Below are 26290 nucleotides of genomic sequence, written 5' to 3'. Positions count from 1 at the left end.
GAAATCATCAACTTCAAAAGTCATCCAGGTGGGTAAGATGAACCTAAACCAAACCCTCTCTGAAACGTACCTTTTGATATACTAGCAGCTTGAGCTCTATCTACCTGTACCCTATGCAGATTAATCTACCTGCTATCAGTATCAGATGAAAACAGTGATTTGCTATAATTTTCATGTTGTAACGACCTGCCAGGATGATGCACCATTTATAAAGAGGACAGACAAGTAGAAAGTGCTAGAAGGTGGCTTTAAAACTTTTGGGTTGTTGTTGAGTGGTGCTGAAAAAACACTAGCACAACGCTTTCCATTTTCTGGGAAAGGGAAATTTATATAAAATCTGGGCTTCATCTGGAATCTTCAAAAGGATACAAGATTTTTTGCCCTATAAGGTTCCTGTCAATACTTGAAATTATTGGATGGAGAATGAGAGCTGTGCTCTGCCATTCGAATCTGGGGTAAAAAAAAAAAAAAAAAAAAAAAAAAAAAAGCCCAGCAGCAAGTGCAAGCTATAGAAACTCTTTGTATTCTGATATGGGCAGCTTACAAAACCGAGGCAGATGTGGTAATCTATATAAGCAAGCGGCGCGGCACAGCACCGTAACACCCACGGGCACTGCATTAAGCCAGTTCTGCTTTGCTTTCCTGACTTTTTCTTTTTTTCTCCTCATTTTAGAATAGAGAAAAATTATCCATTTGCAGCAAGGGAGGCTGTAACACCTCCTCAAAGGCTTTGGCGCGCAGAAAGAAAAGGGTGAGTTTTGCAAGCGTCTTAAAACTAATAAAGAAACAAAACCTCAGCCAACCTGCCCCGGGGCCACCGGCGGAGCCGGGGAGGGATGCGCACCCCGCAGCCCTGCGGGGACCGGCCGCCCCCTCCCCGGCTCCCCCCGTAGCGCCGCCGGGCGGGGCCGGTCCCGCTCCGCCCGGGGGCCGGGCCCGGCGCTATAAAGGCGGTGCGGGGGAGCCAGATGCGCGGTTTCTGCGCTCCCTGCTGCGCGCTATGGCTCCCGACCGCCCCCCGCCGGCCTTCGCCGAGGCCGGGCAGCAGAGCGGGCTGCAGGTGTGGCGCGTCGAGCGGCTGGAGCTGGTGCTGGTGCCCCCCAGCCTCCACGGCGACTTCTACGTGGGGGACGCCTACCTGGTGCTGCACACCGTCCGCCGCGGCGCCGCCGCCGCCTACCGCCTCCACTACTGGCTCGGTAGGCAGCGGGGCGGCGGGCAGCGCAGCTGCTAACAGCTGGGGGTCTGGCGCCTTCGCTGGGCTCCAGGGGGGCGGGAGCGGCCCATCTCAGAAGGGCTGCGGGTGGGAAGCTTCCGAGTTGAGGCACTTAATGCAGAAAGGAGGCTACAGCCTCTATCACCGCTTCTGGTGCTGCCGTGCTCGGGGGCTCCAGGGATGGGAAAGGGGGACGTGTCAGAAAGTGAACGTACACTCGCTTTGTGATGCTAGTTTGGAAAAGTGCTGAGGGGTTAAAGTCAGGTCTGGGCTGCATCCAGCTGAGATTCGTAGGTGAAATCCTGCTGTCGTTCGGGTGAAGAGTTTACTTGCCTTTTTTTCCAACAGGATCAAAATTTCATCTCGTCCATCTCCCTGTGGCACTGTTGCACTGCTTTGCTTCCCGATGTTGTCTTTGTCACCTAGAGTAACTTTGCTTTCTGATTATACGGTATTGGAGGCAAAGACACCAGGTTTTCTGTAAAACTTCTCTTTAATAGTAGTTTGATAGCCTAATAAAGCCCCTCCTGAAGCAACTGGAATTGGGCTGATGGCTTTTGCCTTCAGCCTTGACCTGCGTGGTGTTTACAGCAAAATAAGTCTGACATAAGGATTGTTTTAGGTGACTTCTTCATCTTGTAAAGGTCTGTTAAGACTTACCTATCTGATCACCAAGTCACCCAGCCACTACAGTTGCTGTGTAGTTGCCTGAAATCTATTACTTTTTTCTTCTTTCACAATCAAGTTTGTTTGTAGGCAATAATCTCGGTGAATCACATAAAGACAGGTTAGTGTATATTAATGTTAATGTGTTTGAGTTGCTGTGGTTCTCATTGTGCTTTTGAATGCATTGAAAAAGAATAGCAGATAAAGCTAGGATTATTTCTGCATAAATGTTTGAAGCTTGTTTAGTTTTGTATGTGTTGTGAGTTATCCAGCTGGCATGTGGGACAGTGTCTGTCTGACAAGAGCATAATCATAGATGGCAGTATAAATTAATTTCTGGCAGAAGTTCTTATGTCAGCAGTACTGCTAGTTAGTAGCAGGGTTTGGCTGTTTAGACCTTTGTTAATGAAGTTAGAACTAATTATGTAGTAGTAAGGTATACTAGACACTTCCCAGGGAAAGGTGCAAGGACCCATCACAACTGGAAGTGAAGTCAAAATAGTGGCTGACATTTACACTGATTAAAACCTCGTTGCTGTTGGCTGAAGAGCTGTAGTTGTACATGCTGATGCACATCTTGTGCCAATGTGATATTCGGGTATTGAAAATAGCTTCAGGTAAACTGGGCACACATTGTTCTTGTGCAGCTGGCAGGTTGGCGGCAGGGTGGCTAACTACTGGGAAATCCCTTTCTGCTTGCAAGAGACTCTAGTAGTGGGATGGAGATACTCAAAAACTGCAGCAAGCTTCATAGCAAGAAGAGATCAGAACTTCACACAAAGTGTACGGGGAAGTACAGTCACACTTAAGGCAAAGAGTTTGAATCATTTTGGCATTTTTGTTAAACTGATTCTCACAGCTGTCACTTACACCAAACTTTTCCCTCATGTGTTAAGTCTATATAAGCTGTGGGCCAGGGTTATATATATATATATATATATATATATGTGTGTATATATATATATATAAAACCTCAGCAGGGTCTTTCTGAAGACGTCCTATAAGCCATCTTTCAACAGCTACAGCAGTCATTCGCAGTCAGACTTTGGGATGTGAAGAACTCTCGTGAAATAGGTGGAAACCCTGCAGACTTTGGGCTTAGATACTTACAAGGGCCTTGTCACTTGGTGACACAGTCCTACTCCTGCCTGTCAGCTATGTGGCAGGTGTTACTGTGTGGGCCTCATGGTGGCTTTGGGTCTGAATGAATTCTGACCTCACCAAAAAAAGACCCCAAATCCAGAATAAAAGCAGAGCATTTAATTTTCCTTTTATATAGTGGCAAGCTTCCTCCTCATACCTTGCTTGGCTGTACCCAAGGGGTTAGAAGGAGGTTTAGATGATGAGAGAATGGTGTGTGACCTTGATGTCCTGACAGGCTTGTGCTGTGACTGGCATCCTAGGGTTAAAGTGACCAAACAGTTCTATCAGCCTGAAGCTTCCTACCAAATATCTCACATATGGTGAAGGCTGCCCAGGTCAGGTAATTTCTGAACAACCTAACTCAGGTGTTGCAATGATGTCAGCCATGGCCAAGCAATCAATGTGGATCTGTGTTGTGGCAGCTGTATCCATTTTTAACTTTACCCAGAGATCCTGGCATGGTTGCCTGCACTGGCACTTGAGGGATGTATTGAGAGCTGAACTACTAATCCTAAGGGAGCTGTTTTGTCTTGAAGCTATCACTAGTAGAAACAGCATGTACTAAGCCGGTATGAGGCTACTTGTGGGAGTAAGAATAGCTGTTACCCACTTAGTACCTTTACTAAAATCATGCGTGGTGTTTTTAACTATTTTTTAACCCTTGTCCGAGAAATTAAGTGATAAGACCTGTCCATGAGAACCAGGATCTGCGGCTTTTTTATAGCTGTTTGTGCCTCAGACTATAAAGTAAGTCTGGCTTTCATGAAAGCTTGAATAAGCTACACTTGGACTGATACTAATTTTTTTAAAACAGGATTTCACTGGGTATTTTACTGCATAGCAGCTGTGAGACTGCACCTGGTAGTGGTTCCTATCTCTAATACTGCTCCAGAACCACTTAACCCTGTTGCGTAATTGCAAGCAATGAATCTGAAGGATATAGTCCTTATAGATTTGAATAACCCTATTTAAAAAAAAAATCGACCCCCAAAACTTTACCACCAACATTAAGGTGGTACTCTGGTCTAAGAAAGCATATTGCCACCTAGCAAGATCTTCTGTCACTGAGTGATGGGGATTTTTTTCCAGAGGTTCTTGTGTTATGTCCTGCTTTTGCAATTTTTTTAAAACTTTTTTGGCCAGGCTTCATGCTTTTCCCTTCCCTATGCTTCCATTATTCTTGGTTTTCTTCCCTACTTTATCCTTGCTGCTTTCTGGAGGCTTCCATTGCACCTATGTCCCTACAAAAGCTGTGGTAGTGGCAGTGCTCCTGGGAGATGAACAGTTGGTGGGCAGTGAGGAGTTGTTGTCTGGCGTTTGCACTGCTGGGTCATGAACAGGGCACTCACTCTCCTCAGCAGAGGAGCTAGGTCAGTGATGCCTTTCAGCATCCCTCTCCCCCCTCTCCTGTGCTATATTTTTTCTTAGTATCCTACTGGCAGGCTTCCTGTGACAACAATGACTCAGTATACCATGAGACAACACCAGCACCTCACTACACACTTCCCTTTCTTCCACACCCTGTGAGAGGTGTCTATGTCCAGACTGCCTCAGGCTCTGTGCTATTTTTCCACTCGGTCACCTAGAAGCAAGGAAGTGGTTAATGTGAGTGAGAAGCGGCTCTTGAGAACTGTTGCTTGTATACCAGCTTCTTCCGATTATTTAGAAAGAAAAATAAAAACAAAATGGAAAACCTTGCTTTTCCTTACTCTTCAAAAGTTTGAGAAGCCCATTTTTGAGACTCGATCCTACTTGTATTCTTGAAACAATCAAAACCGCTGAAAATGTTCATCAAGAATGTATGGGCCCATGTTAAAAGTTTTGTTTTAACATACAGTCTGTGTTGCAGCAGGCCATCAACACACTAGGTAAGGAGGCTGTTTTGCCACAGCCTGGGGAAGAAGCTAATCTCTGAAAGGTACAAAGCAAAGAGTGACCTCATGAAGAAAATATCTGAGCCCCAAAGCTGCTTTTCTTTCTCCCAGCTGTACCAGGCAATCTAACAAAAAATACCTAAGCAGAATACCTTGCTTGCGTTACAGTGTCTAGAGGTCTGCTTTTGAATTATTTTGACTCAGTGGCTTGGTGAGTTGTTCTTAGCATAAATAACGGTTTACCATCTAATTGGTCCTTTGACATGACCTTCCTTTGTCTTTGCACTTCAATGCAAAGTCTAAAAATCATGTCTCTAGACACTTGCTGTATTAAACTAAATTAAAATATTCTCTTCTTAAAGCAGGCTGAGAGAAGACAAACTTTGCTATTTTTCACTTTTTTTTTTTTCTCTTATGAATGCAGCTCTACAAAATGTTGAGAAATGGGTCTGGATGGTCATGCTCTTGGTGGCAAACAAGGTTATGATGTAGTGCTTTGTTGCAACGCACACCTGCTGAAGGCATGGCCTTATTGTCACAGGAACAATTTATCCAACAGAATTTGAAGTTCTATTAGTGCTTTATAGACATATTTCATCTTATTTCAGGGAAGGAATGTACCCAGGATGAGAGCACAGCTGCAGCTATCTTTACTGTTCAAATGGATGACTATTTAGGAGGAAAGCCGGTGCAAAGTAGAGAAATTCAAGGACATGAGTCTACTGAGTTTGTGGGCTACTTCAAAGGAGGAATTAAATACAAGGTAAAAAGCCAGCTTTCAATATGTATTCTAAAAATATATGTAACACTGTCCCCAAGTAAAAGCAAGTATTTTGCTTTGTAAAAGGAAAGTTTAAGAATTGTTTCTTAATACTTAGTGTTTTAGATCTGAACTACCCATCTTAAACTATAGGAATCCCAGTACTTGTACAGAAAACAGCAGCTTGTTTACTAGGGCCTCTTCTGATACCTGAAAACCTTTCCCAATGATTTTTTTTTTCCCCAAAATCAAACTATCCTGACACTTCATACTTGCATGTCTAAGGGAGCTCACAGTAAGGACTCTCTGGGAGGTAGTAAATCTCACAGAAAGTCTTCCTGTCTTGTAGGCTGAATGATTTTGTTCAAATGCAGAAACTGATGTGCTAAAGTGGTTTTAAAAAATGAACACATTGGAAAAGACTAAAACATCACTGTAGTCTAAAAATGATGCTTTTGCAGTCCTACTGCAGGTGTTTTTTTTCTTTCAGGTAGTTAAAAAAATCACCCTAATACTTTTCATGAAAATTATAGATTTTAAAAAGCTGTAGTGTCAGCTTCCTTGTTGTGTGACTTCCAGAAGATGAATCTTTGGAAGGAAATTTTTTGTGGCATCTGTGAGTGTTTTTTTAAGAATGAAGCAATGTGTCTCCTGAGAATCTTGCCATAGTAGGAGCTCTGGGAGCAATCGCTCAGTCAGCGTTTTTTCCCATTATGTAGGTTTGTAGCATTTTTTTTGTCATTTCAAGAGTCTGTTTCTATTCTAATCCAAGGTCTGGGTCTCTGGAGTAGTGGCGAATACTGCCTCAGAGGCAGTCAAGTGAGTTTAAAGGGAAAATTTATGCTTAAACTTACACTTTATAACTTGTAAATCAACAGTTTGGTCTTCCCCTGTTTAGTACTGTTTGCTACAGTGCCTCCTAAGCTGTAAACATGCCTTTCAAAAAATGACAGAGCTGCTGTGGAATTACCCCTCCCTCTGCATGTGACCAGGCACCAGAACCACGCAGACATCTGTGATTTAAGGAAGTTGGGAAAGCTTATGCAGGAGCTGCATATTCCTCTGCTTGTCCTCAGTCCTTATTTGACAACCACTGGCTTTTGTCCTAACAGTGTGGTTCAGTATTTCCTCATCCTCAGGATGATGCTGGAGAGGGCTGTAAATCCTGTGCTTTCCCTTTCCCCGTTCATCTGAAAACCCTTTGAAGCAGGGTGATGTCCACTCCCTCAGACAAAGGTTCGTACCAGAATTCAGCAGCAGCAGTGTTTCCCATGTCTTTCTGGTCTGTGGTCAGCACTGTTAAACTGCGTATCATTTTGGCTCACCTCTCACTGCATAAACTCTTTTGCCCTGCTAGCTCCTCATCTGTAGCAAAAAGGTAAGTTTGCAGATACCAAGCTGAAATAAAGCTTGCTGCTTTGTTTTGTTTTATTCAGGCAGGTGGTGTTGCCTCTGGATTTAATCATGTTGTAACTAACGATTTGAGTGCACGGAGGCTTCTGCATATCAAAGGCCGGAGAGTTGTAAGAGCTACAGAAGTTCCCCTGGCTTGGACCAGCTTCAACAAAGGAGATTGTTTCATTATTGACCTCGGAACTGTAAGTTTCACACAAAAGTAGGAGATGCAGCTTCCCTAAGGTCTGAATTATCCTCTAAAATGCACAACTGATTCTGTCACTCACACAAACTGACAGAAAGAATCTGCTTTAGAAAATCAGTTTGTGTCACAGCACTTTGAAGGTTCAAAATGTCCCTAAGTGTTTTCTGAAATATGCACAGATTATCCTTCAGTAAACAGTTTTCTTTACCACTAGAATGCAGTGGGGTTTTTTTACTACTGATGTCTGAACCTTAAGCTGTTCACAGTAAGTCCTGTCTGACTTTGGCAGTATGTACCAGCTGAATGAGATTAATGCTAGGGTTCAGAGCAGGAGATTTGACCTTTATCTTAAGAGCATTTCTTTGTATTCATACAATTTTGATTGTGATGATTCACCTTAAATAGCTGCAAAAGCAGTTGTCATAATAAACTTGTCATATAATGTGTTAAAAAACTTCTTGAATATTTCAAGAGATCTCTTGAGAAGCAATCCCATGTGTCAAGGCTTTCTGCTGAAAGCAAGTAGAGACAGTACAGAAGCATACAGACAGATAACAGAAGATAATTTTGCCTGCTTCAGGTGGCTTAAAAGTATAATGCTATGCGCTCAAGAGTTCATGCTAAGACATTTTGATACTAGAAGTAGCAGCTGGCAGCTGGCATGTAGTCCACACTAGTTAGATGCTAGTTATCAATTTGCAATTATTCCTGTGACTGATACGCTGACACATATAAAACGAAGAGCATATGAAAGAAAATAGTTTATCTGCAAGGCAGCATCTGCAGCTGGTATTATCTGTAGTGTTTCACAAGAAAGTGGTCAGCTACTTCAGCACGAGAAGAGTTCCCTGACCTGCTGAAGAAGGAGCTCTTCTGAACTCATGTTATACATCTGGCTTTTTCCTCTGAAAAGCATCCTGTCTGACAATTGAGGATATTGGTGTCAAGTAGCTATATGGATTGTGTCTAATTTTTTTTTATTATTATGCATAGCAGCCTTCAGATGGAATACCAACCAGTGTTTTCTTAACATTATCCTGTTCCTTGTATGGCAGCGTGGTCTAACAGTCTGAAACAGTCAAGTGATCAGTATCCAAGTTATCTCAGTGTCACTTTGCACAGAAGACTCAGATCGCCTATTCCCTTTCAGAGTTAACCCATGAGAAATGGGAAAGTTGGAATTAAATATCAATCAAAAATGCTGCTTTTGCAGTCAGGCTGTCACAGGGCTTGAGTTTTCTGGAGTTAACATCACATAGACACCTTGTAGGACTGGGTGTAGTCCATAAATTCCACTTGTCCTGACCCTTACTGTGCTACACTTATCAGTTCACCTAAAGTAATTACTCTGGTCACACTGCAGACATGGCAATGACACTGGTAACACCACCACTATATATCCATAGTGCATATTATGTGTGTAGCTTGGGAATGCTTCATTTTGATGAGATTTGTTGAGAGAAGAGCACTGTCACTGAGCAATTTAAATGTAATATGGCTTTAGAGTCTTGGTTTCTAATACTGAACATACATTGAGTTTGGTTTTTTTTTAGTATAACATCACCGTGGTTTCTGATTCCCTGTTTGACAAGACAGAGGTCAAGCAGCAATACAGCCATGTGCCTTTGTAGTAGGAAGTTTGTAGGAAAAAAGATTAGGTGGGAACAGTATCTAGATCTCTTTTTAACTATGCTGTGGGAAATGTCAGTCAAATCACATGACTAACAACAATTCTTGTTCTTGCTGTGTCAGTTGTATGAGAGGCATGGGTGTTCTTGGGTGTATTAACAAGTTAAGGAAAATAGTGTTGCAGCATCCAGACATTCAAAGTAATTGTATCGTAAGTTTTTATATATAAACCAGAGCTTCCTTGTGGGAGATGTGTGACGTACAAACCTTCATCTTGAAGTAAGTCCAGTGGAGTACCTATAGGGAAATAGGTGGGGCAGAAAATACACTGTCACAGTGGAAATCTTGAGCAAGTTTTAGGAGAACTGTATTTCAAGCTGAAATAACTGTATTTCAGGTTGAAGTTTTCTGTGACGAGAGGCCCATTGTGAATGGGTGAGTCTTTACAGGAGCTCTTAATTGAATTTTAGAGTCCTCTAAAAAAAAAAAAAGGATTTTAGCTCAAGTAGATTCCTTTACTTAGTAATTGAAATTAAAAGAATCTTAAATAGTGCAACTCTTGAGTCTTGGGGTTTATTACAGGGCAGTGCTGAATCATTGCCTGAGAATAATGAGCAGTAATTGCATAAAATGAGTTTATGGTCAGTGCTTTTAATAACAAATTATTGTAGCATGTCAAATAAGATCAATTTCCAAGACTTACTTTCCCCAGTCTTTCAGCTAACCAGAAGGATGGTCTCCATGGCACTGCAAAACTGCTTGTGCAGTCCATTTCCTTTTACATTTTATCAAGCCACTTATATAATGAAAAATAACTTCAGTTTTCCCATTGAGCTCAATTAGTGCAGTGTTTTTAAACCTGTGGTTTGAACAGATAAGGGAAAATTAAGAAAGATAATAATGACCAGGAATAAAATAATTATTGGTTGTTAAGGTTTCCCTCCTGGTGATAATTTCTGAAGTAAAAAGCAAGTCTGCATTTCCAGTTAGGCTCACACATTTACAGTTCAGGTTCTGATGGTTACCTTGTACCTTGATATGTTACTAAACCACACTCACAGCCCTTCCAATATCCTGCCCAGGTCTTATCTTGCCTCCTTTGAACTCTGTAGGGTAGAACAGGAAAAAGCTGCAGAAAGCAGAGGAAACACTTATTTTTGATATAAAGGGAGTCATTAGCTGTGGGTAATGTGTAAAGACCTTTTACTCAGTCTTCTGTAAGATGTGAGTGCTGTGACCACCAGGCTGATGTTCCACTGCAGTGAGTGATCCTGTAGGGTGCCTGGCATGCCAGACCCTGAACTATGATTACTGTGTCTTTTTCCTACAAGGGATTTCCTTGACACCTCCTTGATGAACCTTAGAATCTCCCTGTAAGGGAGCCTTTGTGACAGGGCAGGCAAGTACAAGGCAGTTGCTGTGAAGGTATTGTACCGGCCTGTAGTGAAGCATACCTTACCTTGTCAGATGCTGCTTAGCATGTCCTGTCCTGGCACAGCTGTGCTTAAGTCCTCCCAGAAGCTGTTGTCTTCTGCCATACTTCTCATCCCATCCTTTTAGCTATGCTGAGCTGTTCCTGGTGTCACACCTGAGGGGCACCAGGATGAACTTGATGGTTCTTGGTGGCTGTAAACTGCCTGGCCTTGCTCTGTGCTGTCCCCTTCACCTCCAGATGCAGCTCTTCCTGCATCACCCCATCCTCCAGCCACCTCCCCTTAGCCATGTCCCTCTTTCTTCCTCCGTCACAAAGACAAATGCTCAAAACAGCAAGGAGCATGAGAGGGCATGGAAAATGACTGTGGAAGGGAAGGAAAAAGATTAATCATTGTGCCATTCAGTGAATAAACCCACTGTTTCCTAGGCTATTTTAGTATTATCCGGATGTATATGTTAATACAGCTTATATATGCATATTACTGATAAGATGTGCCAAATAATCTCTTGTCAATTTTCTTAGTGATTTGTTTAGAGTGGGAAGGAAATTTGTCACTATTGTGAAGTTCACTGCACATACATTAGTGCATAGTGGTGATGTACAAGATGTGAATGTTGAGACATGTTGATAATTTGGGTAGTTATCAAAAGATGGAGCAGGAGTAATGGGAGTAGCAGTACAATAAAATAACATGAAGTGACCTGATTTTACTGAAAGCTTCTTAACCCCTTTGGGAAGCTTGGTTGTATGAAGGCTGTCTGAAGTTGTATCCTGAGTGACCAGCAAAAAATTCTTTGTGCATTTGTTCAGATAGAGCTTTCTAAAATGTAAGACTTGATTGTCTCAGGCTGATTGCCCTCCTGATGGGAGGCAGCAGCAGTTCTATGAGCCAAGTGACTGCAGAGAGCAGGGAGAGGGTTGCATATCACTCAGCCTCTGGGAAGAAATACAGAGACAGTTGTGAGCAGGGAGAGGGCTGCATATCACTCGGCCTCCTGAAAGAAATAAGGAGACAGTTGTTAAAATAAGGGGGCAGGGGAGGGGACGGACACGGACAAGTGTGATAAGATCCAAGAAGTTCTGAGCTTGGGCCTGACTGAGGCTGGAAAGCTGTGTCAGTACAATCAAAGTTCTGCTAACGAAAGGTTACTCTTCTTCCCAAAGGAAGAATGCAGATGGTGAAGGGATAACTGTATTGCAAGTTAAATGAAGGCTAAAAGTAAACTGCACTGTTGTCCATTCTTCCCATTCCTATAGTGGTGTTTAGAAACTGATTTATAAACAGCCAAGAGGTTGCTGGTTTGAAATTTAAGAGCCTATGGTGTGCTTAAAAACTTGTGCTCTCCAGCAATCAATGTATTTACTTCTCAAGAGCTCCATGAATCACAAGTAAAAATTATGATGTTAGAACTTGAAAGTATGAGACTGAAAAAAGCTGTTGTGATCATGTATCTGTCAGTATGCTCCTGCTTGAACTCTTGACATAATAGGTATGTCAAAAGGAAAAAGATTTCTGTCTTGCACAAAGACAGTAGAAAAAATACATTAAGCAAATGGCTGGATTTTTTGACAGCTACTTTTCAGGAAAAAGTTAACTTGCTACAGATTATATTTACAAAAAGAAAATTAACTTCTGCTTTTTAACAGTAAAAGATTTAGAGGACAGATACTTGCTTTATGATTATGACTATGGGGTATGATTCAGCATCACATTGCAACCATAAGCACAGTTGTAGATTTACTTGCTTCTGTAATCTCCCTTCCTTCTTGCCTGCACTAGCTCTTCTAGGTGGCTTTGCTTCTCTTCCTTTAGAGAAACCAGATCACAATCAGCATATTGTTTTAATAAAGTCACTCTTCGGGTATAAGCAGGACTGGAAGAGTAGATTCTTGTATGTTGGAGTTTATCACTGTTAGTTTCTCTTTCTAGTTGCTTTCCCTGGCACTAACAACTGTGACCAGTCATGTTGTTTTCCCATGTTTTTCATTCACCTGTTTCTCCTACAACTAACCTCTTCCCCAGTTTTCCCCAGCTGAGAGCTAACTGTGCTTGTGTTATAGCAGGGAGCTGCCAAACAAGTAGCAGAGCTTGAACTAAACTGCTCTCGTTCTTTATTAACTTTATGGACTCAACAACTTACACTGTGCATAATAAATCCACATTTATCTTCATAAGCAAGCATCTCATTTTTCTGTGAATCTGTGAACCAGTTATTTTTACAGCTCCAGCAGTGTAACCTCTAGCAGCCTGGATTTTGTTAAAGTCATCAGATGGAGAAAAATAAATTTTAAGTCTTTTTCCCACTCCCCTTCTGTTAGTATTCAAGTTACGTCGTTTTCTGTCATACTTATAGACTGGAAGGCTTCCCCTCACCCCCACTTCTAAGCAGAAAAATGGTTGAAACAGACACTATCATTAAAGCTTCAGGGGGACAGGACATTTGTGCACAAAGATTTGGTTAGGGTGGTTTTCTTCCAGATGCTGTAGGAAATGCGTATGTCTTGCTGCTTGAGCTGCTGTTATTTGGAATGAGTATCCTGCTGGTACTCACTCGCCCTTCAATGCACTGTGGTATAGCAACAGCAAAACAGGTGTGAGAAGAAAAATTATTGTAGTAAATGTATGGCTGTTATACCTCCAACTTATTTTTATTCTCACAATTTATTCCAGTTGAATCAAATGGAAGACTCCAAGACTGGTTAAAAGACACTATTGTAATTGTATCAGTGCCAGGCTCATGGTGGCCTCAGCAGCATTCTGGCTGAATGAATTCAGAATATGTTTTGAACTATCAAAACTCTGTAACTTTCAATGGTTCACTGTATTACAGTTTCAGCAAATGTAAAAGTCAGATTTGATGAATACGTGAGATTATTTTATTTTTCCCCCACCTGTATCAAGAACTCAACAGTCAAGATGGGAGGGGAAAAAAACATTGACTAATTTAAGGAGAAAAATGTCTCCAGAAGCCTGTTCAATCCAAACATTCTTCTTAATATATATGTCACTTCCTTAAAAAAAAAAAAAAATAATTACAAATTATGTACTGACATTCAGTCACAAAAGTGACTGTATCCTAGTCACTTTTATTCAGTTTTACTGTTCATTTATTTTCCCTACCATCTGGAGTTTTTCTTGATTTAGCACACCTTTTTTTTTTTTTTTTAACTTAAAAAAAATCTCCACACTCTTGCTTTAGGGATGTCCCTTTTATTTCCAAAACTTTCTGTTTGAAGTGCAAACACCAAGGTAGTGTGCATTTGTTTTACAAACACCTTTACTGAGAACTGAAAGTATTGGAAGCACTTCTGTTGTTTGCAGTTCATATAAATACTTTTTTCCAAGTCTATTTGTACTGGCGTTTTCCCTTTAAACCTTAACTTTAAGCGACTAGACTTCAACAAAGAACATTTTCAGCTAAACTGAACTCTTGCCTTATAAGAACCAATGTTTATTAATGACCATGAAGAGAATGAATGGGGTCTCAGCTGAGTGCATGTCAATTAATTGATGGTACCATAAGATATGTATAAAAGCTTTGCCACTATTTGTGCATGTTCACTCTGCCTCTGGTTTTGCTAGGTGGTTTTCTGCTTCCCTCAAGAAGTGGTATCTTGGGTTTACTGACTTGCGAGCACTGGGAGCACAGGCTGCTTTGGGCACTCCTGCATCACAGCTCCTCTCCTCCTGAGCTGCCTTTCTTTACAGGCCGCATAAGCCTTTCTTCTACCTACCTACTACGAAACCACTACAGTGGCTTTCTGTGATGTGGTTATTTGCCCAGGTTTTTATGTCCTTCTGTCTAAAACAGAAGCAGCTAAGCCTAAGAGGAATGAAGGCAGCAATAGCTTTACAAACCTTTTCTTGTTTTTAGCCCTTTCGTATGAGTTGTGGGGGTAAAGAGAACGCATTATGGTGTTTCATATGAGTGAGCAGATTTAGCTGAAGGCCTTTCCCCACCTCCCCCCTGCCCCCTTGTGCTAAGCCCCTCTGCGTCATAGCTGTGCTTCTGTACCTAATGTTGTGGTTTAGAGGAACAAAAGACATACATTATAAGTCAGTGTAAGTTATGTAACATTGATGTGACAGGATTTGCACTATAGATTTAGCTGACTCTCAGCTAAGAGTAGTTGTGTTTTTTCAGTTGAGGTGCAATTACATTCTGGGAGCATGTTCAGGTGTAGATGCAGGCAAAGGTGGACAGGTTTAGGGTGCATCGGTGCCTGCCAGCAAAGAATGGAGGCACATCAGCTTGTGATACTTGGCTTAAAGTTTTTCCTTAATGAAAACCTAAACTTTTATTTCAAGATTAGTGAGGCTTAATCTCTTAAGCATTTCACTGTAATTTTCTACCAAAATTGAAGTTTTGCAACAAGTATGCTTCAAATTAGAGTTTTGAAACTTATTTAATTTGTTTAGCTTTTTAATATTTCTTCGTGTAATTGCTGATTTGCATTCCATTACAGTATGGGCTTGGAAATTACTAGCTATTTCAACAACGATGTTTAAAACCCTTGTATGTTCAGGACATGTTTTTAACTAGAACAGAACTATGAGTTCTTAGGATTTAAGCTTCTTGGCTTTTGCTTTCATTGTTCTGGGTAAGATTCACAGAAATGACACCAGGATGCAGAGTGTTTTCATTTGCCTCCAGACTGAGCAGGCTGCCAGTTTAATACAGAGGTGACTGTGTTAGAAGGGAAAATATGTGTCATTTCTGAAATAAGCGAGTTTTTTTGTTTTTCCTTCCCTTGCTCTGCATGCCATTTGGGGCTAGGGCAGGAGGTGTACTTTCACAATTCTCCATACATGGAAAAGTGCCAAGGTACTCTTAGTTACATGAGCCATGCATAATCATCCTGCAGTGCACTTCTATACAAAAGCTAAATGTTGGGTCATTTTTAATGTGCTATAGAAATCTCATGTGACTTGCCCAAACTCACTCTGCAGGCCAGAAGCTATCAGGAATAAAAGCAGTGAATCCTGCTACTCTATAACTAGAAGACCAAACTGTGTCCCTAAAACATGCAGATGAGGAGGGACCTTGCTATGACCACAGTGTGCAGGGCACAGACATGGTTTGCCTCCCTGACCTCCCTCAGGAGCTCTAGGGTGGTCATTGTGATTATTCAAAATAACATTTTCTCTCTCAGCTGCTGATTGTCCTGCTGTGACCTGACAAGTATATTAGCAACCATTAATTATCAGGCAGCAGAATAGCCGTCTTCCATAGCATTTCTCAAACTCTGTTAAAGAGACTTTTTTTTTTTAAGAAAAATGCTGCTAGTACAAACTTCTGAAAATAAACTGGGCTTGGCACAGGAATTACTGATGAATGAAGTTCCTGGTGGTTTTTTTTTGAGGGGAGTGAACACTTGAAGTCTTATTTTCATTTTAATGGAAACATTTTTTGTCAGCCCACCAATTTAAAATAAGGTTAGCAAAACAAGCCTAAAAATAGCGAAGCTGTAGTACAGCTAAGAAATTGTGAAAGCACTGAGTGAGCTAAAGCTAAATATCATCTTACAGCCCTAGCTGAGCACTATACATGTATATATATCTAAAAATAAATGCATGAATAATAAAATACAAGCGGAAAGCTCAGTGGTCTATTGGACATGGTTAGATAACTAACTGACTATTTCAGGTAAATCTGGACTAAATATTGGACTTGTCAAGAAGTGGCTTTAACTGTTAACAGTGTCTCTTTCTGGCTTTAAGTTGTTAAAAATCCAGTCTGCCTAGAGATTGAAATGGGTAAGTTATATCATGAAGACAAACTTGGAAATACCCAGCTGAACTTCTACCATGAGGCCTCAAAATTAGATACATTTAAAAAGATGATTGTACTTTGGAAGAGAAAATTAACTAAATCTACGCTGCTGAAAGCTTGTAGCACAGAATACTTATGATACTTCTTTGGTGCTCGTGGTAAATACAGTAAAATATTATATACTTTGGGACACTTTCATGACTTGCGGCTGCTCACTTCCTTCTATTAGATTATACAGTATGTGAAGTTTAGCTTTCAGTTTTACTAAAGAATACTAGTGCTGAAAAGGAGCAGAGTCTTGTTTCTCTAGTTTTAAAAGATTTTTATATATATATATTTTTAAATAACCAGGGAATATGTAGGTTATAGGAATGGTATGGCTTATCCATGTGAACTCTAGGTCAGGGATTTTTTCAGACTGCTTGTTGGTTCGAGTTTTTTTTATGTAGCAGGAGAAAACTTTACCACACAAGTATTCTCATGGTTGCAACTAATAAAATTTTGTGTTTAGTTTAGGACAAAAGTATTTAGGCCACATTATTTGTGGGAATGTTTCTGTAGCTTAGGAATATGGACACCATAAGGAAAATAATGAAATCTGCAAATCAAAATCTGAAATCCATTATTGTAGACTTTTTAAAGGTCTTTCTCCTTCCTTGGGCAGATTTGAAGCCTAGAGCCAGTGGACTGTAGTAGCGCTCAGTTTAGTCACTTCTTGACTGACAACAAACTGGGAGAATACACTTTGAGTGTAGGGTAGCTAGGGTGCACTGTGCAGTGGGACCTTCAGGAGATGCTAAGGAAAGAAATGTGAGTTGTTGTCTGAGAAGTAAAGGTCTTTGTAATCTGCAGTGACAATTTAAGCCTCACAATTTTCCTTTGTGGTTAGTACAGTAAATAGTATTCATTTTGTAGATGGGAGTACTTGTTTGAGGTTGCATGACTGGTTACCAAAAGACCAAGAGGAGGCTGACATGTACAACTGAAACTGAACTTTTGACCTTTCTGAACTAGTGATCTCCGTGAATGGTACCATACACACGGAGATAAGGCAATAGCTGCCTATCTTTGGTTAATTTTCTATATGCTTTCTTCCTTATTGCTTCTGCAGACTGTGGGAAGTAAAGAATTCCTATTTACTGCGGCTACATCTCTAGTGACTCCTGCTTTATTACATAATTTCAAATAAGCTCAATTAGCGGGAGGTAGGCCAAGGTGGGAATGAGTAAGTTTGCTAAAATTGTCAGAAGCTAAATGACTCTGTGTTTTGGGAAGTCTCTCAAAACTTGGGAAAAGATGGCTAAGGCAGTGCATGGCTATAATAACTATATTAAAAAATCTGCTCACATTGAAGCTTTTGACTTTCTACACACTCAAGACAGTCATTCATTAATCTTCAGAAAATTCTGTTTCCCTGAGTGTGCACAGATACTTTCTTTTCCAGTGGAAATGCCAAAAGGCAGATTTAGAGATAAGGTTCAGACCTGAACCCAAGTATGTCCCAAGCTTTTGAATACTTACTAAGCTGACAGTATTTAATCCAGAACTTGGAAACAGATTTTTTTTTTCCTTGTTTTAAGCCTACAGTGAAATTGGTAAAGTCAACTTGAACAGCTCACAGCTTTCATTGCATAACATCTGCAAGCTGAAAGGGATCCAGTTCTGGGAATCAGTGTAATGTTGACGTAAGCTTAAAACTTTGCCTTTGAGGGATGCTTCTGAAGGGAAGGGAATTTGGCTGTGAGATCACTGAGTTTGGGGGGCAGGTTTTGTGTCCAAGCTGGTAAAATGTAAATGTTAGAAGTTACTAGCCCTGTTTGGCATGCAGATGGCATCATTAGCTGTCTTCTAAAAGTTTGCATCTGCTGGTACTGAGAAGCTGTACTTCAGTTCTCACTTGTCTCATGCCACCATTTCAAGTAATATTAAATAAGGACAGTAGTCAGCAGAAATAGCTTAAAAAGCTTTTTTTGCATGAAGCAGGTTTTCATCTGAAACTTGCTTTATGTAGTTGTAAATAAATTGTAAAACCAAGACCCCAGTAATTTACTGGGGACTCTAAATCCTTGTTATTTGCATTGTAGATGAACACAAACCACTTCAACCTTATAATGTTGAAGATGACTGTGTACCTTTATTGTTGTATTGTTTGGGCTATTTGATAGAATCATGTGAAGAAGAATCAAATTACTTTATTCTAGAAGAAGGAAGGGGGGGGGGGGGGAGGGGGAGGAGCAACCAGTCAAAGCTGACTAATTTCCTTTGACTAGCTCCTTCCAGCTCGGCCTGTAGTGGCTCTGCAGCTTATGGCTCTGAAATGCTTTGCATGCAGGATGAATAATGGGACTTGCAAAAACTGGAGGTCCTTGGTCTGTGGTGTGACTGGATTAGGTGACCTGTCTTAGGCTCGTCCTGGTGGTGCTCCTTCCTGAGAGGTGCCTTGGGAACGTGCTCCATTCTGATTGAATTCTGCTTTCTGCATCATGTGCTGGGCATACCCATTCATTGCCTGTTCATCCAGATGAAAGGAAGGCCTTGAAGGCCCATGTAAGATGATACCTGGGACTGGGCTTCTTCCACCAGAGGACTGGGCTACTGCCACCAGAGTGCTCACTCATCAACCTGAAGAAGAGCCACTGCTGCAGTGTCCTTGGTTGCCACCTTTACAAGCAGCTACTATGATGGGATTGGATTGCCCCTGTGGCAGCAGTTCATTCCTAGCTCCTGCATTTTCTGAATTAAGGCATTTTTTTACATTGTCGTCAATGTTGTCAAAATTACTCTTCTCATTATTTTAGTCAGTTTCTGAGGCAGGAAGGGGGGCAAGGTATATATCCTGTCTTCTGCTGGGGAGAAACTTGGTGGTTTAACTGACCAGAAAAACTGCATATTCCTGATCTGTAAATCTATAGAAGTAATTTATAAAGATATTTGTGGTAACTACAGTTGAAAAGGCTTGCATTAATCTAGGGTTAATAAAATTTTATGAGCATTAGAGCAGCTGTACACTGAGGAAAAATCTTCTAGTGAGGAAGACTTCTTATTGAAAACACCCATGTCATCTGTTTGCACTTGAGCTGGTTTTGTGGTTTGTTGCAGCAGAGCAAATATCATTATACAGCAAAAAGTCACCAACGTAGAAACTGGATTAGAAGATCTAACTTTACCTTTGAGTAGCAGATACAGTCAGAGTATTCCCTGAGATTTTGAAATTACTTTGTTTCTTGCCACAGATGAGAACCAGCACTGCTGAAGTAGCATAGAAGAGGAACTGACAGATATAAAATAAAAACAATTTGCAGTACCAGATTTAGAAGTTTCAGGTTCTTTAGGTAGCTGAAGATGTATCTGTATTTGTGATAAAACTCAGTCAAACCAGATCTCTGACTATTCTGAGGTTGAACAATCTCTTAATATGTGAATGATAAATTATATTATATAAATATCTTGCATATTACAAATATTTAGGTGACTTAGCAGATCTTTTCTGGAAAATATTTCTGAACGGTGTAGCTTCACTGATGTTCTGGTTGTTTAGAGCCAGTAAAATAATTAAGAAAACATTAATTTCATAATTTTATTCAGTGTTGACTTTTATTGCTAATGTGTATGCTTTTAATTATTTTAGGAAATCTATCAGTGGTGTGGCTCATCATGCAATAAATATGAGCGGCTGAAGGCTACTCAGGTTGCCATTGGCATTCGGGACAATGAACGAAATGGAAGGTCTAAATTAATTACCGTGGAAGAAGGGAGTGAACCAAACCAGCTCATAAAGGTATTGTAATATGCATACAGTTACTGACATAGCTGTGAATAAAATGCACTTACGCCTCAAGAACTAAATAGGATTGGGTTCAAACTTTGTTCTTCAAGGACTCCAGGAACTCATATTTAGGTTATGATAGGCTAGTTTATACTTCTTTTCCTTCCTTATCCAAGCAGTGTTAAGTTTATTGGGAAGTAAAGTCAATCAGTCATCTGAGAATACTTTTTTTAAGAACTTTTTGAATTAGCTGTTGGATGACTGAATTAACAGAAGAGCTCATACCTGAACCACACTATCTGGTCCTCTGTTTGAGGAAAGAGCAGCATCAAGATGGGACAGCACCGAACAAGAAATCCATAGAATTACTATGTATGGGATGTACCAAATGTAGCATTGTGTGTGGAGATGTATGGGGCCAAGCACACTGCTTTGCATCACCACTTCTACTACAAATTCCTGTGCACCTAGCCTCTAGTAACCCTAGTGAGCCCCTTCCTCATATGTTTAGAAAGTTTAACTGTTTATTCAAAAATTCAGATTTCAAAACTGAGTTGATCAAATTAAGAGTGCAAAAATAAATTTTCCAATTAATGGGGTTTTCAGATCTTGAAAAAAAAACCCATTGAGCACTGAGTTCTTGGAGGCCACATACTAATAAAAGCATTGTCATTCGGTGTTTGCATGCTAAATTAAGCTTTTCCGGTCATTCTCTAAAAAGAAGAAAGAAGGAAGCAGGATAATAAAGCAGTGCTTCAATAAAACTGAAAATTACAATCAGAATATTAACTTGTACTTCAGATTAACTTCAGGAAGTAGTGCTAATGCTGAATGCAGGTATGCCACCATTTTTGATGGTGCTTACATTCAGTTTTGTCACGTGGAGTAAAACTATTTATTGACCAAGTAGCAAAACATACCAGGTGCTGAGCCACCAGCCCTTGGCCATGCTAGCTGTGGTGATGCCTTTAGATGGCCTGTCCATCTGTTTGTAAGGACTTTTTGCCTGTGGGTATGAGTACCGATGCAGCTGTGCTCAGAAGCTGGGGAAGTGACACCCAGTGCACTGGAGAATTTTGAAGAAAGAAAAAAACCAATCCTTCATCTGGCTTTTTACTTCCCTGTACAGACTTCTCACACCAGCTCTGACATGGTACCTATTTTATACCTGTAACTTTTATGAAAAGAGCACAGGTTAACAACTAGAACCCAGCCTCCTGCTGCTTATTTGAATCACAGTATTGGGTTGCAGCCTGCAGTGGGCCATTGCTGGGTGGCACTGTGGGAACCTGCTGGCACAGTCCCCTGGAAGCAGCCTCCTGCTGCCAAGCCCATCGTGGGGTTACTGCTTGAGGCTCTGCATGGCGTTTCTGTTAAGCTCGTGTGGGAGTTGGGAGCATTGATCAGAACAGCTGCACTTTGCACCTCTTACTCAACGAAGGCACAGATGCAGATGCAAGGTCGGACTTCTGTGCTGCTGCAGCAAGGATGTGGGCCTGCTGCAGGGATGGTCATCAGAAGGCCAGCTGCCTCCTCCCCCTGACAGGCTACGAGCAGCAGGGATATGCTGGCCTCGCCCCTATATCTGTTTGCCAGACTTTGTTCAGCTGCGTGCAACTTGTTTTGTAGCAATCTTGGCACATGATTAAGAGCAGGAAAAATGCCAAGGTTGTGTTTTGATCCTGTGGTGCTTTGTTATTGTATCAGGGAATAAATCTTTTCTTCACTTGCTCAGTAGTGTATGAAGAAGTTTCTGCTTTTCCTGTTAATTGTGAATATATAGAGGGAAGAAAAATGGGTAGTTCAATGCAAGTAGGTTCATGGCTTCCATTGCTGTCACTGTAGTAAGTCTGATTCAAGTGAGTTTGTCGACAGCCAGGGCTTACCTTCTAGCCTGCATTATGCTAGGTAGCCTTGCTTTGGGAAGTGCTGCTCACATAACAGGGTCTGCAGCACAGCTGGGGCTGTCCCAGTCCAAGCTCTGAAATGTGCTGCTATTAAGCCAGGAGGGTAGTTAACCTCACAAACATATAAAACTTATTAATCCCTATCTCTGCACAAATTATGTTTAGTTTCTGGTGCTCTTCATTTTGCTTTCTCCTTGCTCCTACAAAATTGTCTCTAACTTGCTGTGGCACTTGCCTGAGATGACTGCCCTGAAACTAGTATTTTGCTTGCTTCTTCCCTCTGCATCAGGAAGGATGGATTTTTGCCACCTCCAGCTTGCTTAGAAAAATGTTGACTTATTTTCTAAGCAAAAGAATTATGTACTTTAAATATTCATTTTGTCATCCAGAATGCCACTGAAATCAGAATGAGATTTCCTAAAAATTATCTCCTCTGATAAATGTCAGGAATGATTCCTCCTCCTTTCAGCTGGAAATCTTCCATTTCAGTGGCTACACATGCTCATGCAGTGCTGCTAGAACAGCATTCACTGGGCAGGGGCTGACACCCACTGCGAGTACCAACATAAAGAGCCTGTAGTGATCTTATCCCTACTCCTTAAGCATAGAGTCATGTCTCCCAGCCAGTAAAGCAAGGCTGCTGTGCCTATGGCCCCACCACGGAGGCAAGCCACAGGCTGATTCAACAAACCCTGGCAGACTTGTGTCCTGCTGTGGGATTAGCAGAGGCAGCAGTGGCTGTGCTGTGCTGGTGTTTCCTGGCCAGCCCACTTTCCCAGTGGGAGCTGGGGAGCTGCAGGTGAGGTGAACTGGTCTGAGAAGGGCAGCTGCCGTCTCCCAACTACCATTTTTATCAAGAACTGGGAACAGGCTGGCACTGCTTGAACAATTAGCCCATGGGAGACAGCTGTCTGGTGCATACTGTAGGGCTGGATGAACTGCTGTAGCAGGCCAGCAAGACACAGCTTGCCCACTGTGGGAAAGAGGATGAGCTAGAAGCTGGGTACGTTAGTAGTTTTGTCAGCAGCAAGCCCTTTTTTCATCTGCTGTAGTGACTAGGGACCACTTGGGAACAGTGACTGTCCTGTGCTCACACAGCATGTCTGGAAAGCTCAGACCTGCAGTAGGCACATGGGTCATCTCTTACACTGTAGGAATCACTACAACTCTTTGACTGTGAAGATGAGACAGAAGCTTTCTGTGCAAGTGCATCACAAGTATTTATCTACTTGGTTTCACCTCCATGTTCACGCTGAGGTGAGGTGTGGACTGGCAGGTTTAAACAAGCAGTACTGTATAGGGTTGCTGCCTTGGAAATTAAAAAAATAAACCAACCACCTTGGACAGATTGCTGCTCAGTAACTGTGACGGGTCTCCACAGTCACAGCTGCCCGTAGTAAAATTCACCAGATGCCAACTCTGCTCTGATTTTCACATGTAAACAGCTGAATAGAGTTACTCATTCTGCTGCACCTTAGGCCTGAATGTTCAAATTGTGTTACAGGAAATTTTTCACCTGCATGGGGCCAATCCAAAAATAGATCTTAGCAATGCTTGAGTTAGTTTGGTTGCTCTAGAGTGACCACATTAGGGTTAAAGCTAGCTACACTCTTTTTTTTTCTTTTTTTTTTTTTTCTCTTCTCCTTTAACCAAAAGGAAAGTTAAACATATGGTTTTAAAGCTAACCTAGGACCAAAATCCTCTAGGATCAGTTGCTAACCCTGTTGGAAACCCCCTTGGGCCCGCTGCACCAACACAGATGCGTGTCCTGACTGCTTGCAGTAGTAAGCAGAGATCTCACAGCACCGCATTTGGGTACCCAAGAGATGACTGAGATCACCAGGGTCTGAGAGAGCAGCCATAGTTATGAGGTAGCGATGCTCAGGATAGACAGTTTTCTAACTGTAGTTGGAATCTATACTCTGATTCCTGAAGACTGGACAAAACTGGGAAAGCTAAATTTTAAAACTAGTTTTTGATGATTTCATTATTTAGCATTATGGAAATGGTGGGTGAGATGAGTAAATGAAATACCCTGTTTCCTTTCTCCAGTGAAATTAATGTCCACTGTTTGGCAGTGACTGTGTAAGCTGTGCTTGATTTCGGAGTAATGGCAAATTGGAGAAACAAATTGGAAATATCTGTAATTGCAACGTTTTCTAGTTGGACAGCAAGGTGAAGCTGCTTGCAGTATTGCAGAGAACACAGAAATTCAGTTCTGAGTCACCCGAGGGAAAGATGCAAAGCACCCAATCCTCAACGCATAGCGCACAGACACCTTCAACTGGGATCACACCTCTAGAGATGAAGTAGGAGAGGAGGAGAAAGTCTTAAATGTATTTGTATAATTTGAAATATTGAACACCCAAACAGATTTTTAGATTGACTGTACTGTTATGACAACATAGACTCATCTCCTTGTGATATGTTTTAAGTGTCTCACGCAGCAGTAAGGGTTTGTCTGCAGGCCAATTAAAAAGTAGGATAGACTGAGTTTTAACTAAACAAAGTATCAAGCCTGGATCTGTCCTTTCTACTTAATTATGAGTGTTTAGCTAACACTTCTCAGGAATTGTGTTTTCTCTGCAGTCAAAACAGTATGATTCTTTGAACTGTTGTATTGTTCCCCTACAAATTATTCCCTTAAAACAGCAGTTCTTGGTAACATGTGGTTGCTACAGTTTTGACTGCTGAGGTCTAAAACCACAGGAAAATGAAGGTCATATTAGTATGCATCTTTGAAATTGCTCTTCTGCGTTTAAATAAAAAATGCCACATCTTCTGTTTACTGAACATTTGGAGTTGTCGTGTGCCTGGTTTTGTTAGGGTTCTAGTGGCCTTACAATAGATGAGTACAAACTCACTTCTAAAATACTTGTGTAAATATTCAACTAGTTTGAATATTGAGCAACAGAGGGAACCTCTTCCTCCTCTCTGATAATGCAGCCTTTCTCCTCCTCCCTTTTCCTTTTAAGTTCCTAAGTAATGCTTAGTCCTGAGAATTCCTGATTGCCATTGTGTTCAGTGATGGTTGATTTTGCCTATGGTGTGAATAAATACTACGCACGGAGGTATGGGAATGATTTGATCATATTACAGCCAATCATGCTTTTCTACCTCTGTAACTGGAAAGGGACTGTTAGCACCACACAGTGCTCAGGCAGTCATGCCTCAAGAGCACAGAAAATAAAAAGATCCTGCTGCAAATGCAAGTTACAGAGGCTACGTCTCCAGAGACCCGTATAATGCAAGCATCACCACAACGTCAAGCTCCAGTAAACCTTAAATTAGCTGGATGGATGTCCGTGCATATGGACAAAAGACCAGGACTGTCCCACTCCTCCTTAGTTAATATTTAAATTCAAATAGTTAATAGTTAAATTCAAGCCCCTAAAAATTATTTGCTACAAAACAAAGATAATTTCCAAGGGCAGCACAGAGCGCAGTGAGGTAGGTGTGAAAAACTAAGGCTTGCTGTGACTTGTAGCTAGGATAAATGGGTTTGACAGTGCCAAGGGCATGCTTCTCTGAAGGAGCTAGGCAGGTTCCTGCAGTGTCCAGTCCCATCACATGGATCATTCACAAGGCTTGAAAAGCAGCGCGAGCCCTGCTGGTTTGGTACCTGCTCCTTTCCCAGAGCCAGCAAGAATAGGATCTGACATCACAACTCTGGAAAAGCAAAAACTGCTATGGCTGCACTCATAACATTTGTGGTTTTTCTTGTTCCCTTGCTTTTGGTTATACATGAGGTCTAGTCATGCTAAGGAGAAGTTTGTTTTGTATACAGAGGAGTGGAGGAACAGTGAGAGTGAGGGTGATGCTGGAGGAAGGGTTATTTCTTTTGTGGAATACAAACTCCAGGTATTTGTTAGGGATTAAACAATTGTTTAATCATGTAGATTGTACACAGTTTTACTCAAATTCTGAGAGTTCATAATCTATGAATTGCATGTAACTGTTACAGTCCACTCTGACCTGTTCACTAGCAAGAAAAAGCACAATATGAATAATACTTTAATGAAGTCATATTAGGCCAAATTATCCATGGCTTTGGGAATATGTAAGCCAAAGTAATATCTTTTATTATCTAAATTGAGACAGTTAAAAAAACGGACAAGTTTCTAGGGTATTTTGTGAAATAAATACTTGAAATTAATTTCAGTCCCAGGGCAGAGTTATTGAACAGTCATGTACAAGGGAAAATGAATGCATTGAGAGGGGGTGAGGACAATGGAAATTGTACCAGTTCCCAGTGTAAAGACTCAGCTGTGCAGGCAGACACAGAGGACTTACATTTTCATGAGAATACAAAGACTTGAGAAAGCTAATGGGCAGAAAATAGCAGAACTACTAGCTGTAGTTACTGCCTGTAGTTGTATTGGCTACTCAAATGAACAGACAACTTTCTCGGACTGCTTTGAAACTATGGGTCAAATTTACCCCTCAGGAAGACAAATGCGCTTCTTCACTGGAATGGTTTTGGATATATGCAGGTGTCAGCAAGAATGCAGTTTGGGCCT

At 41.2% G+C, this 26290-nt stretch overlaps 1 protein-coding gene across 2 annotated transcripts in view; it reads left to right on the top strand.

The window, feature by feature from the left end:
- Nucleotides 1-636: 636 nt before the first annotated feature.
- Nucleotides 637-26290, top strand: part of SCIN (scinderin) — a 50855-nt gene continuing 25201 nt past the window's right edge. The window contains exons 1-4 of one of the 2 annotated variants that reach the window (XM_056338158.1): nt 637-751; nt 5508-5662; nt 7096-7257; nt 19726-19875. In XM_056338158.1, the coding sequence (XP_056194133.1) occupies nt 5561-5662; nt 7096-7257; nt 19726-19875 (414 nt within the window). In that variant the 5' untranslated portion in view covers nt 637-751; nt 5508-5560. Of the gene's footprint in view, nt 752-978; nt 1200-5507; nt 5663-7095; nt 7258-19725; nt 19876-26290 lie in introns of those variants that run through there. The other variant, XM_056338156.1, reaches the window with a different exon arrangement.

This window comes from Falco biarmicus, chromosome 4, assembly GCF_023638135.1.
Source record: "Falco biarmicus isolate bFalBia1 chromosome 4, bFalBia1.pri, whole genome shotgun sequence".
Taxonomy (NCBI): Eukaryota; Metazoa; Chordata; class Aves; order Falconiformes; family Falconidae; genus Falco; species Falco biarmicus.
Note: the sequence above shows the minus strand (reverse complement) of the source record. Positions and strands in the feature narration are given on the sequence as shown.